Source organism: Archocentrus centrarchus, chromosome 20 (genome assembly GCF_007364275.1).
Source record: "Archocentrus centrarchus isolate MPI-CPG fArcCen1 chromosome 20, fArcCen1, whole genome shotgun sequence".
NCBI classification, from domain to species: Eukaryota; Metazoa; Chordata; class Actinopteri; order Cichliformes; family Cichlidae; genus Archocentrus; species Archocentrus centrarchus.
Genome location: NC_044365.1, coordinates 2,503,021 through 2,523,304, shown reverse-complemented (window position 1 = coordinate 2,523,304; position 20,284 = coordinate 2,503,021). Strand labels below are relative to the sequence as shown.

Below are 20,284 nucleotides of genomic sequence, written 5' to 3'. Positions count from 1 at the left end.
TTTTGAGATTGGTCTGTGGCTGCTTTGAAGAGAAGGCTCAATTCAGCTTTTTTAAAAGTGGGTGGATGACAGCATCCTTCAGAGAAGCAGTGACGTGACCAGATACCAGTGAGGTGTTGATGATATGAACACAGCCACCGATAGACTGAACGATGTTTTTGAACATCGATGAAGGTAAAACATTGAGAGCAGGAGGATGGTTTCATCAAATCATCTCATCTGAGCTGCTCAGGTAAAGAAACAGGTGACAAACTCTGTCAAATAACACAGAGGAACACCCGATGAAGATGCTGAAGGAGAAATATGAGTCCTCACATTACTGACATTTCTACAAAGAAAGGAGGGATGTTTTCAGAGTCTTGCAGTCTGATAAAGCTCCTCTATGATCTCAGTGGAGATGTGCTGGGAGAGTGAGCTGGATCATGGACCTCATGGACAGGTAGTCCTGCTCCAGTATAGCACATCCATGTGAGCCCATCATTAAACATGCCCTGCAGAGTTTTTTCCATCGAGCTTCCCTCCACGACCCTCCTGGTGCCAGCCAGTTAGATTCCACAGATTTGGCTCTTCAGTTTGTGTTCAGCCCATTACTCCCTTTCTTATGAGGCAGGGAGTCACTGTGGGAAAAAGCCGGTAAGGAAGCAGATGGAATGTCCTCTGAATCCGATTCTCAGCCAAACAGGCAAAGTTTATCCTCCAGGCTCAGGAGTACGTCTGCAGGTACTCTAACCTCACAGCGAGAAATAAATGAGCTGTGATTCATCCAGGAGTGGACAAACCAAAATAGCTAAATAACCAAAATAACTCTGGTGCAGTAAATCTGTCCAGCTAGTTGATTCGGTGGATCTGGGTAACCGCCCGCCTGTGTTTGAAAACCTTTAGGATACTTTGGAAGTGAAACCGAAACCGGGTTGTTTCCATTTCATGTTGAGGGTGTCGGGTTTTTAACTTTACTTGCATCCTTTGTGTGATTTGTGAGGTAACTAATTTGTCAAAGATAAAATCTTAGATGTCAGGAGAGAGACCAGGCTGGCACCCCAAGAGAAAGGATTTACTTAATTAAATCCTAAATACCTGAGCAAACACTCACAGTGCTGTTTATGAGAAAGCTTGTTGTCTCAGGAGTGTGGAGGAGATGGGCTGTTACACAAGCAGAACAGGACAAACACTCCCAGAGCCACACAATGACCTCCAGGGGGCGGTTCATGTGCATGTTTCTGATCAAACTGGTGGAAAAAGATAGTGACAGACTTCTGTTCTCTTCCCTGTTATGTTGGTGGCTCAAAGCTAAATGAGCATGTGCAGGAAACTGATGAGAAGGTAAAAGGGTCTTCATTTGACATTCAGGTTTCTCAGACTGGGTGACCTTCTGTTGGTACACCAGTTGTTTTGTATGTAAGTGAGTGACCTCCCTCCTCTGCCTTATCCAGTCTTTCTTTCGTGTTAGCGAGCTGAGCAGCCGGCTGATTTGATAGCTGTATCTGTTCTGAGTGAATGATCAGGTCTTTGGAATTCAAAGAACAAGCAGTCCTGGTCCTAACCTGTCCTCTGATCTGTGAGGGCTGAAGCTCAGCTTTAACATCCTGATGTCTGTATTTAAGAGCTTCTGGCAGCTCTACATTTCACTAATGAAAAAATACAAAACATATGAAAAGCCCCAAAATGGAGAGCGCAGCGGCGCCATCTATGTCTCATGAACAAACTGCCTCACAGCTCTAACCCACACACCCAGCCTGCTTTATTACCTGGACTCCAGGTTTTTAACTCCTTACTGAACTTTGTATTGGTTCATGTACTTCTAACCTACACTGAGTGTTTGAATGACTCTCCAGGGACGAGTGCATTACAATGATTTGTTTATTAGCTCCAATAAATCACATTAGCTCATAACTGTAACTTAAAGATGTGAGCAGGTTGAAGTCAGATTGATGTATAGATGCAGATGAATAAGTTCCTGATGCTGTGCAGATGGCTCCTCTACAGACTGATGATCTTATTGTTGTTGTTTCAGAGACGTCTCAGAGTCCTCAGCACAAACTCAAGTCAAACCTGAAGAGGAGGTTCCAGTGTGTGTTTGAGGGCATCGCTAAAGCAGGAAACCCCACCCTCCTGAATGAGATCTACACAGAGCTCTACATCACAGAGGGAGGGGCTGCAGAGGTCAATGATGAACATGAGGTCAGACAGATTGAAACAGCATCCAGGAAACCACAGAGACCAGAAACTACAATCAGATCAGGAGACATCTTTACACTCCCACCTGGAAGAAAAGCACCAATCAGAACGGTGCTGACACTGGGAGTGGCTGGCATTGGGAAAACTGTCCTAACACAGAAGTTCACTCTGGACTGGGCTGAAGGAGAAACCAACCAGGACATCCAGTTCATGTTTCCATTGACTTTCAGAGAGCTGAATGTGCTGAAAGAGGAAAAGTTCAGCTTGGTGGAACTTGTTCATCACTTCTTTCCTGAAACCAAAGAAGCAGGAATCTGCAGCTTTGGAGACTTCCAGGTTGTGTTCATCTTTGATGGTCTGGATGAGAGTCGACTTCCTCTGGACTTCCACAAAACTACAATCCTGACAGACCCTAGAAAGTCCACCTCAGTGGATGTGCTGCTGACAAACCTCATCAGGAGGAAACTGCTTCCCTCTGCTCGCCTCTGGATAACCACACGACCTGCAGCAGCCAATCAGATCCCTCCTGAGTGTGTCGACATGGTGACAGAGGTCAGAGGGTTCACTGACCCTCAGAAGGAGGAGTACTTCAGGAAGAGATTCAGAGATGAGGAGCAGGCCAGCAGGATCATCTCCCACATCAAGACATCACGAAGCCTCCACATCATGTGCCACATCCCAGTCTTCTGCTGGATCACTGCTACAGTTCTGGAGTTCATCATGAAAAACAGAGAGGATGGAGAGCTGCCCAAGAGCCTCACAGAGCTGTACATACGCCTTCTGCTGTTTCACCTAAAAACAAAGACCATCAAGAGTGATGAAGAAAGATCCAGAGATCCACTCTGCAGTCCAGAAAACAGGAAGATGATTGAGTCTCTGGGAAAACTGGCTTTTGATCAGTTGCAGAAAGGAAACCTGATCTTCTATGAATCAGACCTGACAGAGTGTGGCATCGATATGAGAGCAGCCTCAGTGTACTCAGGAGTGTTCACACAGATCTTTAAAGCAGATGAGTGTGAAATGTTCTCAGAAACAGTCTACAGCTTTGTTCATCTGAGCATTCAGGAGTTTCTGGCTGCAGTCTACATGTTCCACTGTTTCACCAGCAGGAGGACGGAGGTGCTGGAGGACTTCCTGGGAGAAAAATACAAAGAGTCATCTCTGAAGGACTTCCTGGGAAAAGACTGGGAACATAAGACCAAGAATGTCTTGGGGAAAGACGTTGAGGATTATATTTATTATTCTTCATCTGATGTTGATGGTGATGATGATGATGATGATGATGACAGCTCATCAGAGTGTGTGTTTCTGAAGAGAGTCATGCAGAAATCCCTCCAGAGTAAAAATGGCCACCTGGACCTGTTTGTTCGCTTCCTTCATGGCCTCTCTCTGGAGTCCAACCAGAGACTCTTAGGAGGTCTGCTGGTTCAGACAGAGAACAGTCCAGAAACCATCCAGAGAGTCATCAAGAACCTGAAGAAGATGAACAGTGATGAAATCTCTCCTGACAGAAGCATCAACATCTTCCACTGTCTGATGGAGATGAACGACCTCTCAGTACATCAGGAGATCCAAGAGTTCCTGAAATCAGAGGAAAAATCAGGGAAAAGACTCTCTGAGATCCACTGCTCAGCTCTGGCCTACATGCTGCAGATGTCAGAGGAGGTTCTGGATGAGTTGGACCTGGAGAAGTATAACACATCATTGGAGGGACAACAGAGACTGATTCCAGCTGTGAGGAACTGCAGAAAGGCTCGGTGAGTCCAGATGTGCTCATTAACATCATTAATCAGAGTAGATTAGTGTGTGTGTGTGTGTGTGTGTGTGTGTGTGTGTGTCATTAGATTTATAAATGTGGAAATAAAGATATTAAAGTTTGAAAAATTTAAATTTGAAGTACACACACACACACACACACACACTAACAGCTGCATTATTATGAAGGTAAATATGCAGAAAATGTGAGAACTTCTAGGAAGATTTTTAACTTGTAAAAATGTTTCACACTTGTTTTAATTTCAGAGAAAAATCTTCACTAATGTGCAGACTGATATTCACACAAATATACTGAGAGCTGCAAACTTGGAGCTCAGATTTTATTATTTTAATACTCAGAATGACGACTCTCTGTTGTTACAATGCCGCAGCATTTACCACAACAGCAGTGAGTGTGTGAGTGTGTGAGTCAGAGGGAGCAGTTGTGTTCACTGATCCGAGAGGTCGGAAACACAGAGTTCAGGTTGGAAGCAGGAAAAAATCCATCAGAGTCTCATTTGAATTCCCAGTTTGCAGCTCTCAGTATATTTGTGTAAACATCAATCTGCACATTAGTAAAGATTTCTCTGTGACTCTAAAATGAAAACACAAGTGTGTGAAACATGTTTCCAGGTTAAAATGATGTGTGCACATCCTCACAGCTTCTTCTCCTGCTCTCACATTTGGCTGCATGTTTCCCTTCCAGCAGCAGCTCTCGGTGCTCCTGCAGCTCCGTGTCTTTATTGGAGGGAAAGTGCAGCCGGAGGGAGCCGTGATCCTCCTGTAGAGGTCGGAGAATGCCCGATACTCAGAGAAAGCTCAGCTTTAGAGAAGTTCAATTAGCCCAGCATGACTGACAGCACGCTGCCACCTCTGGGTCACGTGACGCAGGTTTCTCCTGCGTGTGGGCGTGAACAGGTGTACCTGACAGCAGCAGGTAGCAAAGAGAGATCATCTTTCCCAGCTGGAACTCTTCACTGAGCTCAACTCATTCAAACTGTTCTGGAGTCAGATTCAAAGCAGGAAACTGTCCAAATGTTGGTGTTGACTCTGACTCTGGATCAGCTGTGACTGACAGACTGTGGACATTATGGAGCCTAAATGTGAGGCCATTTTCCTCCTTCATCTGCAGATCTGCAGCCAAACAAAGCTTCTCATTAAAAGTGTGCAGGTCTGAGAGAGGCTGCAGACAATCATTGTGTCAAACACAGGAAGCTGAGAGGAGCTGAAGCACAGATGTGCAGAGCAGATGTTCATCACATTATGACCTCACTCTGTTTTGTCTTCATATACATTCAGTCTGTGTTTATAATGCACATTTCTGCTTTTACAATAACACAGTTCATATTTTCTCTGATCACAGACTGTGGAGCTGTGGACTCACGGAGACTCACTGTGAAGTTGTGGCCTCAGCTCTGAAGTCCAACCCCTCCCATCTGACACAGCTGGACATGAGTGACAACAACCTGCAGGATTCAGCAGTGAAGCTTCTGTGTGCTGGACTGGAGAGTCCAAACTGTCGACTGGAGACTCTGAGGTCAGTTCACTGACTGCAGCTGTTGTTGTTTTTCTATATTTCAGATCATTGACTGATGTTTGAAACTTTCTTTGGTTCCTAAATGTTCAGGATGTGTCTGAAGACAAATGTGAAGAAGTTTGAGTGCTTTCAGAAATGTTGTGTCTTTCCAAACGACTGAACGACACTTTTTCCTTTTGGCTCCAAATAGAAGTGACAGACTTGAGCAGTTCATTTAAAGGCTGACAGAAGTGGAGCGGTGACGGGGAGATGTTTGACAGGACAGTTTTTCAGCCTCCACAGGTTCATGTTGTGCTCCATCAGTCAGTGAAGATGAAGTCAGTCCTGATGAGGCTGTAGAGTGTGTGAGGGATGTGAATGAGGCTGTTGAAGATGTGATGAAAGCAGATCCAAACAGGCTGCAGAGACTTTGAGCTTCTGTGGAAACAGAGAGAGAGACGTTCAGAGAAAGACATGAATGTCCGAGACCGAGGGACCTGAGAGGACCGAGGCGGAGGCCGAGGGGACTCTAGGGAGCGAAACTACAGGTGCTGAGGCCGACGGGACTGAAGGGACTACAACGGGAACCGAGGGGACCGAAGCTGTGGGGCCAATGGGAATCGAAGCCATGGTTGAGAGAACCGAGGGGAGCGAAGTGACTAAAGGTGAAGTTAGGAGCTGTGATGATGTTCATGGATCAGAAGCTGATATGGCTGCTACAGAGACACCCACACAGCTGCTGTGGTGAGGTGTGTGTTAAAGCAGAGGAACAAACAGGAAACAGAGACAGCTGGCCTTCAAAGTAAAAGCTGCTCCTTTTGAAACATGTTGGCTGCAGCGCTGAAACTGAACAAGAGCTGAAGCACAGAAATGAACAAAGTGCCTAAATATTGAACACAGTTCATATATTTGTGTCACTGTTGCACAGCCGATGGCCTATGGGTGCGACTGCTGGAGTGTTTTGAGTGTTGTGATCAGGGTTGGACTGGGGCAAAAAAAATCGGCCCTGGCATTTTTGGCTTAGACCGGCTCACAACTCTGTCTTAAAAGCATTTGACACTGTCTTACTCTTATTCAATGTGGGCATACCTTTTACTAATAATACTTTTAAACTTTTTTTATACTTTGTTTGGTAATGCTTAAATTGCAAAGCTTTTACTTATTTAGCTTTTTTTGTTTTTTTTAATTCTTTTGCATTGCAAATGCTGGTTAAAACATGTTTAACCTGCATAGAGGCTACAAATTCAAACTACTGTGCAGCCTTTCAACACACCTTTAACCTAAATACCTAAAATGCTATGATGTAGCCTAAAATGGACACTTGCTGCTGATCCAACACTTCTCATCCTTGACTGTTTGCTATTTTATCAGATTAAGGTGCCGTGGCTGCCAGATTTTGGGAAGTATGCAAATACCAATAAATACTGATACTAATCAATCGCCATTGCTCATCATTTGTCACGGCTGCGTGCTGGCAAGGCAGGGAGGACCCCAGTGCAGGACACGACGAGAGCAGGTTTAGAGGGAAGTTTATTTTAAAACTTCAATAATCACAAAACAGTAAACTCGAAACTTGAAAGCAGGAACTAGAAGCTCGAAAACTCGAAGACAAAACACACAGGCAAAAACTGACGAGGACCTGAACACTGAACTAAACACTGAGACTTAAATACACAAAGGAAACGAGTGGTGAGGGGAAACAACTGGGAACAACAGGTGAAATGAATGAGACTAATGACAAAGGGGAAGCAAAACTAAACACAAAGCACAAGGAACACGAGACTGTCAAAATAAAACAGGAACTGACTTAACATAACAGATACTAACCTAAACACAGAAAACTTAACAAAGGCAATATTACAAAATGAAAACACAAGGAAACCAAACCGCACATTCAAACAACAAACAGAGAAACGAAAAGAAACACCAAGAAAACAACCTGAGAAGTACAACAAACGAAAGCTACACAAAAGAACTCAAAACGCTGGGCCACCGGCCCAGGATCATGACAGTACCCCCCCCCAAGGGCCGGCTCCAGACGGCCAAAACCCGAAAACAAAACCCCAGACCAGGGCGGGCGGCGGGGGCCCCGGATGGAGGGCCCGAGACAAAAACAAAACAAAACCCCAAGGAGCAGCAGAGTCCAAACAAAACCTGACACATCGGCCAGGGCGGGCGGAGGGGGCCAGGAAGGAGGGCCCGAAACAAAAAAACAAAAAAACAAAAAACCCAAAAAGGCAACAAAGTCCTAAAAACAAACCAGAAAACAAACAAAAGGCGGCAGCACAAGGCCGGAAAAAAGGCCAAAACAAAGAAAACACAGTTCTGGAGGCCGACTGCACTCCCAGCGGCGGCGGCGACGAAGACGAGGACGAGCAGGAGGCCGACCGCGCTTCCAGCGGTGGCGACGAGGAGGACGAAGGCGAGCAGGGGGCCGACCACGCTCCCAGCGGCGGTGATGAGGATGAAGGCAGGCAGGCTCAGGATACTTGAAAGGCTCCAAACACTTGAAAGGCTCCGAATTACCAAAAGAGGCAGGGAACTCGAAGGAGCCAGGGAACTCGAAAGAGCCATGCTGCCGAGCAGGACGCACGGCCGTCTCTTTAACGGCTGGGGCTGCTTTGTAGGTGACTCACAAACAGGGTCAGGCAGGGGTGAATCTAAGGTGGCCAAGGGGACCGAGGCAGAGGAGAGACCAGAGGAGGGAGCAGAGGGATCAGAGGAGGGAGCTAAGGGAGTGACTAAAGGGACCGAAGGGGAAAGAGCTGAGGGACCTGAAGGGGGTAAAGAACAAAATGAGGGAACTATTGGGATCAGAGGGACCAAAGCTGAGGGGACCTGAGGGACCGAGGGGACCAAAGTTAACGAGGAAGCTGAAGGGACCAACGAGGGCGACACCGAGGGAGCTGAAGGGACCAACGAGGGCGACACCGAGGGAGCTGAAGGGACCAACGAGGGCGACACCGAGGGAGCTGAAGGGACCGAAGGCACTAAAGGAGCTGAAGGGACCGAAGGCACTAAAGGGACCAGAGCAGAGGGAACCTGAGGGACAGAGGGGACCGAGGGACCTGAGAGGACCGAGGCGGAGGCCGAGGGGACTCTAGGGAGCGAAACTACAGGTGCTGAGGCCGACGGGACTGAAGGGACTACAACGGGAACCGAGGGGACCGAAGCTGTGGGGCCAATGGGAATCGAAGCCATGGTTGAGAGAACCGAGGGGAGCGAAGTGACTAAAGTGGGAACCGAGGGGAGCGAAGCTGAAGGCAAGGGAGCTGAGGGGACTGGAGCTGAGGGACCAGAGGAGGGAGCGACTAAAAGGACCGAAGGGGACTGAGATGGATATAGGGACCAAAGCACTAACCGAGGGGAACAAAGGACCAGAGAAACTGGAGTTGAAAGCGCTAAAGGGACCGAGGCTGAGGGAGCAGGGACTAAGGGGACTGGAGCTGGGTGAGCTGAGGGAGCAGGGACTAAGGGGACCGGAGCTGGGTGAGCTGAGGGAGCAGGGACTAAGGGGACCGGAGCTGGGTGAGCTGAGGGAGCAGGGACTAAGGGGACCGGAGCTGGGTGAGCTGAGGGAGCAGGGACTAAGGGGACCGGAGCTGGGTGGGCTGAGGGAGCAGGGACTAAGGGGACCGGAGCTGGGTGAGCTGAGGGAGCAGGGACTAAGGGGACCGGAGCTGGGTGAGCTGAGGGAGCAGGGACTAAGGGGACCGGAGCTGGGTGAGCAGAGGGAGCAGGAGCAAAGGGAGCTGGGTGAGCAGAGGTGGCTGATGCAGAGGCTGAAGGCTCTGAGGCGGCTGATGCAGAGGCTGAAGGCTCTGAGGCGGCTGATGCAGACGCTGAAGGCTTCTACTCTGAGAAGCAGGAACAGGTGCAGAATCAGGCCTGTCCTCGGCCAATCCAACCCGCGAACCTAAAGCGGGTGCAGACGCGGGCCGGTCCTTGGCTGGTACTGCCTGTGGAACAAAAACAGGTGCAGCATGCTTTACAGGAGTATCGCTCACAGTCTTAGGCTTAACCGGCAGTTCAACAGTCTTAGCAGAGGGAATTAGAAAGCCAGGGAGAATCACTTCCATAATGAAAATCCTAATTAGCTCAGGTAAGTCATCTAAAAGTCCTGAATGAGTGGTTACCAGTCTCTGTATAATGTGCTTAATGGTGTCCTGACAGGCCTCATCAGGCAGCTCAATCCATTGTTCACAGAGCAAAATGACAGTGTCAGTATCCTGTTTGCGTCTTTCTGGTGTGTAAACAATCCCAGATGAGGTGTTATCAGTAAGAGCGGTATGTGTAGCACTCACAAATTGTCCGGTGATTTCACACACAGGGGCGGAGGCTACGGTGACAGCAGTGGTCTGTGGCTGCACAGTGATTCCAGGCTGAGGCTGTGCAGGAATTTCAGAGGCAGCAGCTGGTGGCTGCTTCTTTCGCCACCATGAGCCGCGCTTCCATCCGCGCTTCCATCCGCGCTTCCATCCGCCCGTATGAATTGGAAGCGTAGCGGCGGCAGGCTCCTCTTCCCCATCCCACATCCGTGCCAGGAAAGCGGCGGGAGAAGAGTAAGCTGGTGGAGATACGGCAGCTGTCGTGAACGGCAGCTGCTGTGGGGAAGCTTGGGCTGGAGGCGAAGGTGAGGTGCGGCGACGCCGAGGCTTATTCCTCCAGCCAGGTCCTCCCAGGGCCAGGCGAGTGCCAATGTACTGCGGCTCGCCTTTCGAAGCGAGCCGCGGCTCCCACATTGACACTCCCGGCCCGAATAACTCGCGATCCGCGGGGTCCATACTGGGTTCAGGTCCTACTGTCACAGCTGCATGCTGGCAAGGCAGGGAGGACCCCAGTGCAGGACATGACAAGAGTAGGTTTAGAGGGAAGTTTATTTTAAAACTTCAATAATCACAAAACAGTAAACTCGAAACTTGAAAGCAGGAACTAGAAACTCAAAAACTCGAAGACAAAACACACAGGCAAAAACTGACGAGGACCTGAGCACTGAACTAAACAACACTGAGACTTAAATACACAAAGGAAACGAGTGGTGAGGGGAAACAACTGGGAACAACAGGTGAAATGAATGAGACTAATGACAAAGGGGAAGCAAAACTAAACACAAAGCACAAGGAACACGAGACTGTCAAAATAAAACAGGAACTGACTAAACATAACAGATACTAATCTAAACACAGAAAACTTAACAAAGGCAATATTACAAAATGAAAACACAAGGAAACCAAACCGCACACTCAAACAACAAACAGAGAAACTAAAAGAAACACCAAGAAAACAACCTGAGAAGTACAACAAACGAAAGCTACACAAAAGAACTCAAAACGCTGGGCCACCGGCCCAGGATCATGACATCATTCTCATGTAACAGAGCTAACGTTACCTCCATCACTTCAAAGTCCCTGTATTATCCTAACGTTACTACCTTCGTACGTACTACACTTTCCCGCTCACTCTGTCCCTCCGTTTCCAAAGCCTGCATCTCTGGCTGCTCCTCTCTGTGTTCGCTGCTGCTGTCTTCACCTACAGCAGAGGGGCCCTAAGCAAGATTTGATTTGGGACCCCCCTCATACCACTTCATTGTCCCCTGAACTTAACCGTTATTAATGCTGGAGGGTTAAAGTTGATTATTAATTTTTTTAGGATGCATTACTGTTTCAACCTTTTCAATTCAATTTTATTTATACAACACTAACTCACAAGAAACAGGCACATAAAGGCACTTTATACTGTAAGGTAAAGACCTTACAATAATTACAGAATAAACCCAACAGTCATCCTAATCTTAAAAATAGAGAGGGTGTCTGTCTCCTGAATCCAAGCTGGGAGCTGGTTCCACAGAAGAGGGGCCTGAAAGCCGAAGGCTCTGCCTCCCATTCTACTCATAAGTATCCTAGGAACCACAAGTAAGCCAGCAGTCTGAGAGAGAAGTGCTCTGTTGGGGTGATGCGGGATTATGAGCCAATGAAGAGAAGTCAATATGGGAGAAATCTGCTCTCTCTTTCTAGTCCCTGTCAGTACTCTAGCTGCAGCATTTTGGATCAGCTGAAGGCTTTTCAGGGAGCTTTTAGGACAGCCTGATAATAATGAATTACAATAGTCCAGTCTAGAAGTAATAAATGCATGAATTAGCTTTCCAGCCTCACTCTGAGAAAGGATGTTTCTAATTTTAGAAATATTGCACAAATGCAAAAAAGCGGTCCTACATATTTGTTTAATATGTGCATTGAAGGACATATCCTGGTCAAAAATGACTCCAAGTTCTCACAGTGTTACTGGAGGCCAAAGTAATGCCATCCAGAGTAAGTATCTGGTTTGACACCATGTTTCTAAGATTTGTGGGGCCGAGTACAAGAACTTCAGTTTTATCTGCATTTAGAAGCAGGAAATTAGAGGTCATCCAGGCCTTAATGTCTTTAAGACATTCCTGCAGTTTAACTAATTGATGTGTGTCATCTGGCTTCATTGATAGGTAAAGCTGAGTATCATCTGCATAACAATGAAAATTGATGCAATGCTTTCTAATAATACTGCCTAAGGGAAGCATGTATAATGTAAATAAAAATGGTCCTAGCACAGAACCCTGTGGAACTCCATAATTAACCTTAGTGTGTGAAGAAGACTCCCCATTTACATGAACAAATTGGAGTCTATTAGATAAATATGATTCAAACCACTGCAGTGCAGTACCTTTAATACCTATAGTATGCTCTAATCTCTGTAATAAAATGTTATGGTCAACAGTATCAAAGCTGCACTGAGGTCCAATGGGACAAGAAGTACTATGAGACAATGAAGAGATGCCACTATGTGAGAAATATGCTCTCTCTTTCTAGTCCCTGTCAGTACTCTAGCTGCAGCATTTTGGATCATCTGAAGGTTTTTCAGAGAGCTTTTAGGACTGCCTGATAATAATGAATTACTATAGTCCAACCTAGAAGTAATAAATGCATGAATTGGCTTTTCAGCATCAGTCTGAGACAGAAATATTTAGAGTGTAGCCTACTCATTAAATTAGTGTTGTTACAAGTGTACAAATCTGGACAGTTAGAATAGTCTCTTCTTTCTTTTAGAAAATTGGCATTTGTAAAAAATTAAAACAACCCAAAAAAATGTCATTACAAATGTGGATGAGCTTGGGGGCCCCATGGTGGTCAGAGGTCCCTATGCAGCCGCATATGTCGCCTATGCCTCTTGCCTGCACTGCCTACAGCCTGCTGTTGCTGGAGCATTGCTATTACAGAGGATGTGGAGGCTACAGCAGTGAACATGTCTGTGATCTTTACACATTTTGTAGCATCTACAGCGACACTCTTCAATTTCGTCGCACGTAAATTCTCTTCACCTCCTTTCTGCCGCTCAGTTTCTCCATGTTCCCTCTTCTTTAACACACTGAACTTACTAGCGGGAGTTACAGGAAACCACGCAGAGAAAGGGTGGGGCCGCTTTCATCCTATATCCTGATTGGTTCTGTCCACTGTCTATATTGAAGATGGGCCAATGGGCCGCCCCCTCTAAATTTTGGGCCAATCTCTTAGAAAAAAAAAAAAAAAGCAAAGAAAAAAAAAATCCAACAGCATCGGCCCCTGAGGACTGTCGGCCCACCGGGCAAATGCCCAGTACGCCCGATTACCAGTCCAGCCCTGGTTGTGATTCAGGTATATCTGTAATGACTCATTCATCAGAGTTCTTCATTCCATGAAGCTCCTTTTTCTCTCACTTTGAGATTAATGTTAAAGGTTGGTGTGACAGAGGAGGATGCTGGGATAGGGGGAGATGGAGGCAGATGATCTGCTGTGTAGGTGGAAGGAGGAGAGATGCCACTTGCTTTGAGACCCCAGCAGCTAACAGGGGTTTACTGGGCTTCATTGAAAGGATCCAGAGGTTCCATCACACCAAAGATCTTTGAACTGATAACTGGGAGAGAGAAAGGCCAAGGAGGAGTGGTTCCAGGTGGGAAAGTGAGAATCCAGCAGTGGAAGTCCAGTTTAGTCCAACAGGATTTCTAGCAGCTCCACCTTCATGGATGATGATCAACCTGAAACAGGAACAACAGCAGACATTTCTTCATGGAACATCTGGATCAGCTGTACCAAGGCTACCTGCACATTTCCACAGACGGCTCTGCAGACATGGAAACAGGTCATGGAGGAAGTTGATGTGCAACAGCAAAGCTGAGAGTGAGTGAATCAGAAAGGATGTGAGAGCACACAGCAGTATACACAGCAGCAATGACAGCAATAATAACGGCTCTGCAGTGGACAGAAAAGTGACAGCAAGAAAAAGTGATCTTTGCTTCAGATGCAGCTTCAGTGCTTACTAGCTCACATCATTTCAGCTCAAAGAGCCGGCCAGATTTCCTGGATGAAGCACTCCTGCTGGATCCTCACCTGGTGGAGAAGGGCAGGGAAATGAAATGGATTTGGGAGCAGCGCATGTGGATATTAAAGGAAATGAAATGGCAGACACTTTGGCTAAACAGGAACTTAAAGGAGAGCAGGTGGAGGTGGCTCTTTGTAAAGTGGGAGGAAAAGCACTGATAGGATTCAACATGCCAAAGAAATGGCAGCACAGGTGGGACACAGGGACAAAGGGAAGACACTTCCACAGAAGTGAGGGAAAAGTGGATGGAGTCAAGACAACAGGGAGAAAGAGAAGGGAAGAAGCTGTATTTGTAGGTCAGGAAGGTCACACAGGATTAAAGTCAACTATGCAGCTGGTAGGAAAACCTCATCCAGGGCAGTGTGGAACATGAAGAGAGGGAAACAGTGGAACATGTTGGATTCAAATGTAGTGGATCCAGAGGAGCTGGAGAAGCTCTGAAACTAAGATCTAGAAGCAAGGCTGTGCAGGAGTTCAGTTTAGATGTGTTATTGCAGGGGGTTATCAATGGAGGCACAGCAGCACTTTGGAGCTTTGGAAGGGAAACAGGAATTCTTCAGAGAATCAGGGTTCAAAGGTCACATGTACTAGTGGGCTGTGGAGATTAGTGCCCAAAGGCTTTGTGGGATTGGAACCTCACATCCTTGCTGCTGCTCTCATATCATCAGTGCAGCCACTAGGTGGCAGTAATACATCTTTATGTTGGCTGTCAGCCGCTGAAGAAGAAGAAGAAGAAGAAGTGATTTATGAACTTGTACATTGTGAAGCTTCTTCAGCTCTGATTATGAAACACTGAATGATTTCAAACTTTGTCTAATAAACTCCCATCAGAGTGGATGTTAGTGCGCTCGTGCTACGCTGTGACAGAGTGTGACAGTCCACCCACATTCACCTGTGACACACCTGCATTCATTCTGAGCAGATTTCAGCTCAACACTTCCTGTTTGATGTTCAATCCATCAGACACGCCCTCTGCAGCTGTTTGTATGTACTGCTCCCTCACAAAGAAACTGCAGCAAATCAAATGTCATCAGCTTTATTTTCACTTTATATTTAGGAGCATTTCACACATTTATTCACAAAACTAAACTTTATTTCAACACAATGTGATGTTGTTAACAGTGGTACAATATTAATGATTTCAAGCTCAAACTTTGTCTAATAAACTCACATCTTTGATTCTTTATACAGATTGGAGCGCTGTGGTTTGTCAGAGATCAGCTGTGATTATCTGGCAGCAGCTCTGAAGTCCAACCCCTCCCATCTGAGAGAGCTGGACCTGAGCATCAACGAGCTGCAGGATTCAAGAGTGAAGCATCTGTGTGGTTTTCTGGAGAGTCCACGATGTCTTCTTGAAACTCTGGGGTCAGTCTCCATGTTTTAGTTGTGCTGAGATGAATCTGATGTGAAACACTAAACTGCAGACATAAGGCTGATATTATACTGATCCACACTGAGGATCTTCATGGTAAAGTCTGGTTTCTTCTTCTCTGCTTTAGTCCATTGACTGTAGCAGAACAATGTTGACATTTCAAAGCTTCAAAGAAGAAGAAAAATCCTCCACTGGATAATTCACTGTGAAACTCTAAAACACTTCATTCCACCTTAAAGTCTGTCTGACACTGAAATCCAAACCAAAATGGCCGTTTGCTTTACAGACAGCAGTCCAACACAAAACAGACACACAACATCCAAAACACAGTCCAACATCCAAATGTCCTCCACTGCCACCATGAATGATGGCAAAGAGAAGGAGGAACACTCTGACATTCAGGGTTAGAATGAGTTTCATAAAGCAGACTGTGAAGATCAAAGCTGCATTAGAGAGCTGACATTCATCAATTAGTGGACACAAGTGGACAGATATCATCTGAAGCACTTCAAAGGCTTTAAATCAGCACATTTCTCTGCATTCTTTCTTCTTTGGAACTTTATTGGTAACTTTGATGAAGGGAACAGCGTGGTACACCTGAACAGGTGAGCGGTCCATCACAGAGAAGCCACAGGGTGGTGTGGTGGGGGCCACAGGGTGGTGTGGGTGGGAGTTAGGTCCAGACTATTTATTTGGAGCCTGGAGAAAGACTGGTCACAGCAGCTAACACACTGATCAAGGACTGGGCCATGATGTGACTTGTCGAGTGAAGTCAGATGAGGTTGAGATCTTGGTTAGTCGATGGCCTATGCCTGGTACTATGTGGACAATCATAATTCTGATTTATAAAATGGTAAGGTTGATTTATAGAATGTAACAAATAATCTGTATAATTTTTAGTTAATTGATAAGAATGTGTTTAACACAGAAATGACTTGAAGCACAACATGTAAAGGAAGTTGTGAAATCTTGAAGAATCACTGAGCAGGGTAAGATGAGGAACAGAAACCATTGCTTAAAGACCAGTAGGAGCAAAGTTGAAAACATGTCCAGACATGTTCAGAATGGAAAAGTACCTAAAGACCCAATGAAGTAATGGTTAAATACAACAGTCCCATAAATGGGTATGGACGGTTCGGTGATAATTTGTCATGATGATGTTTTAAAACTAGGATGTGTCTTAGATTTAAACTATAAAAGGTGATGCACAGAAGCATCGGACGAGAATCTTGGGAGCCCTTCCCAGCACCAGGACTGATCTGCAGATTGGACAGAGCCAACACAGCTGTGGATATCTAATTTGACTTTGGACAGACTTGCGTGTGTTCTCCCTGTCATTTCAGATGAAGATTGGAGGTACCTAAACTGTTAGATTTCTATCCCCTGGATTTCAAGGAGGATATCTGCACAACAGCAAGGATTATAAAAGAGGACAGTTAACAGAAGAAAAGCAATATCTTTCTTTTGGGACTTATCCTTTTTCCCCACTTCACTGAGGCAGCAACAGACAGGACATTGGGTGTGGTCGCTTCGGCCGAGTGACTCACTCTAAGTCTTTTCTTCCAAAAAGGATTAATTGTATAATTGGATGTTTTTCAAACCCCTTCCTCAACTACCCAGCTCATAAGTATTCATTTTGATTAAGATTAAGTGATTGATTTACATCGATTTTAAGTCCTGATTTTTGAGTTGATTGCTGAACATTAAGAATTGATTGAGAACTGATTTTGAGCTAATTGCAACTTGCTTGAGCTGAAACCTGCAAAATAAAATTTTACGCTAAAAAGTCAGAATAATTCCTCTGAGAATTATTTCCCTTGTTTACAGTACATTTATTCTCATGCGATAGTAAAACTCTAGGCAAGTTAAGCTCTAACATCTAGCTCTGTTTGGATACACTAGTCTTTAAGTGTCCACTTCAACTTTACTTATGTCCCTTGGGCTCACTGTCCGAGCTGATAAATAAATCCTGGCACGGTTCCAAGTGCACTGATCAAAAGGGGTTAGCCACTAAATCTAACGGGACTATACTTCGGGGTCAGCTGTGTAAGCCTTCCTGACTGGCAGCATCGGAGTATAGCGGAAGCGGGGCAGACGTTAGGATTATCAGTGGTAAGAAGCCAGGCGAGTCACCCCGCTACAGCTTTAAGTAGTGTCACAGAGTTGCAGTTGAGGGTAATACCCCGCTGACGTATGTGGCCAGGACCCTATTGAAATGGAGAAGCTGTCACAGATATATACCTGTGGGATCTAAAGGATTTCGCCGCGCCCAAAGAACCCAGATAGCCCGGAGAGGTTATCATTCGTGGGAGATAACCCCAGGATTGATGGAAGGAGCAGCGCAAGGCAGTGAGGACTTTGCGAGCTGTTCAGAGCGTAAGCGGCAATCAACCGACACTCTCAACCTGTCCAGAAGCGGAGTGTCGCGGACAGGAGTAGCAGCAGACGTCGCTGAGGACACCCAGACCGACAGGGACCCAGAGGACTCTGCAGGAAGGCAACGCTCGACTCCATCCCTTGCCTCGAAAGTACTATGAGGGACTTTGGAGAAGGGCAACTCGAGACGACAAAGACAAAGAAGCGCCGGACCAGTCTAGAGATGGCTGAGGCGAACGGGGAAGGAGTGCCTGAGGAGCCCAAATCAGAAGGGTTGTCCCTCTTTAAGTCACTCAAGGAACCCGGCATGGAAGAAACAGAGGCGCCTGCCCCTTCGGAGGCAGGGTCGACGGAGATGCCGGGAGCAATGGGGCCGGCAGTATCCCAGGTCTAGGCATGGGCGATGATTCATGTTGTCCCATGGGGACAAGGATGGAAGAAATGGGAAGCCGCCATCCAATATCACGTAGCCACAAGGTGTGTCAATCTGGATGAGGAAGAGGTTGGTAAAGCGGTGGATGCAGCTTGCAGCAGAAACCAAGCTTTTCGGACACCCGAAGTGTTGAGCCGAATTTGGGTTCACGTAGAACCGTCCCCTGAGCCGGGGACGAAGAAGGATATAATACAGAAGTGGCTGGAATGGGCAGTGAAGGTGATATGGCCCGACGGTGTAGAGGAAGAGCCACGACCCATAGCATCGTGGGTTAGTCCCCAATCGGAATATGATCCCATTATTAAAATGTTGGGGAAGGTAACAGGTATTGGGGCAGCTGAAGTAGGGACAAAAGTTATTGCAGCTAAGCAGTACAAAGAGCACCGAGATATATTGAAACAGTTGGAAAAGTATCAGGAGAAGGCTGCTGAGCTCTCCAAGGACCTCCCTGAAAGTATAGTGGGATCCCATAGGCAGGATGGGGGTTCAGGTTCGGGCTATGACTCTGAGATGGAGTCCCTGGAGTGGCAAAACAAGGGAACCACGCTGCATCTAGTGGACCTGCCCTACAAGCTTGAAAGTGCATCAGAGACGCCACGGAAGGTGCAATCCCTCCTGCGGGATCAGGAGGACCGGCTGAGGGAGAAGTATAAATGGACTTCTCCATTTGGCCTGGCAGAGGAACCAGCTCGAGAGGAGACTCCGTCGGACTGGCTTGCTAAACTTGATCCCGTCCCAGCAGAGGCCATGAAATGGAGAGGCCAGACTCAGAGGACAATGTACCATCACTATGGTGAGCCATGGGAATTGGATGGACATGGACTGATTATTCTGACAAACTCCCAATATAATCCTAGAAATAGTAATTTCAAAAAGGGGTTAAAAAATCAAGCAGGCAGGGAATACATCGAAGAGTTAAAAGATAGAATTAAAGAGTTGAAGGGGTCGGAGAAAGGAACACAGATCCTGATCACCAGTGGTGGACAGTCTGGGCATTTTGCCATTATACATGTTCCAGTGAAGGAGTACCAGAAGGGAGATTCTTCAGAGGAATACGAGCAACAGTTGATCGACGTGCTGGAAGAAAGACTGCACAGCGCCAGCAATGCAGGATATGCACGAGTGACAATGTGTGTTGATGGAGTCAGATCAGGCGATTTGCCATGGTTGGTGGCAGAACAGGCCATGGTATGAGCTGGTCGTCTACATACTTTGGGGGCGGCAGCTTGGTCCGGGATCAGAGAACTGGTACTGGTCACCTCCAAGAAGCAGCAGAAGGAGTTCCGGGAGCGTCTTTCCGTGAAGCTGAGGCGGCAAGGAGGTAAAAATTCCTGGGTTCCAGTGGCCAGAGAGACGCCGGGGGCCCCGCTGAGGACATCGCGGCTCAAGAGTACTTCAACCCCGGGCAAAGATGACGGGGAAGAACCATCAACATCTCAACAACAGCCCCCCCAAGTTAAGACACCAGCAAGAATGAGGCCTGAGAAGGTAATCCCGAGGGTGAAGGCCTCCCCAGCACGACTTAGCCTGCAACCAATGAACGATTACGTTGGTATGCAGACCGAGGGGAGTACAGGGGTTGCCACCCTCACCTACAGGGTGCCATCCCCCACTAACGTGCCAGAGGTGGTCAACTCGTCGATTCGGGGGCCAGCAGTCACACCACGGCAGGAGGCGCAGAGGGAGCCGATGATCTCAGCTAGCTACGCAGGACGCCAGCCAGAGTACAGCGACGTCAGTGAAGATAGTGGCAGTGAAAGTGAAGGAGAGAAAGAGAGTGAGGAAGAGGTGGATGCTATGACTTCTGCACGACAGGAGGATATCACCGGAGCGGTTGAGCTGAGGGTAGGACAGAGGAAAGGGATAATGAAGAAAACCCCAGTGTACTCTGTCTATCGCACCTCAGAGAAAATGGCCCGTGATCTCTCCTTCAGGTATGTGGAAACTAGGGATGGGCCGAAGGCGTATATGCCCGAAGCCGGCAAGCAGGATTATGGAATACCAACAGTATGGGCAGAGCGACTCGAAGAGGAGGTCGTGTTACAGGTGAAAGTACCAGTGAGAGAATGGGCTAACTTCCTAATGGCCCCCACATATCCCACTTTGAGGAGCCATGGGCCGCTAACGACCAACTTTAAGAATGCATTTCTAGCCATCACACATGATGTCATGCTCCGTCGCTTGAAGAAATCAGCCCTTAAGTATGCAAGGGAGACGGAAATTCAACGCCAGCGAGAGTTATCCTCTAGTGATGAGGAAGAGCCAAGGA

At 47.0% G+C, this 20,284-nt stretch overlaps 1 protein-coding gene across 6 annotated transcripts in view; it reads left to right on the top strand.

Annotated features, from left to right (window-relative positions):
* The window catches only part of LOC115799961 (NACHT, LRR and PYD domains-containing protein 12-like), an 80,856-nt gene that overhangs the window by 33,927 nt on the left and 26,645 nt on the right, over window positions 1–20,284 (top strand). For 5 of the 6 annotated variants that reach the window (XR_004021627.1, XM_030757255.1, XM_030757253.1 and 2 more), the window contains exons 4-6: window positions 2,012–3,932; window positions 5,294–5,467; window positions 15,026–15,199. Coding sequence is in view for 5 of the 6 variants with exons in the window: in XM_030757255.1 (XP_030613115.1) it covers window positions 2,012–3,932; window positions 5,294–5,467; window positions 15,026–15,199 (2,269 nt within the window). In the remaining variant the exon portion in view is untranslated. The remainder of the gene's footprint in view (window positions 1–2,011; window positions 3,933–5,293; window positions 5,468–15,025; window positions 15,200–20,284) is intronic. The other variant, XM_030757256.1, reaches the window with a different exon arrangement.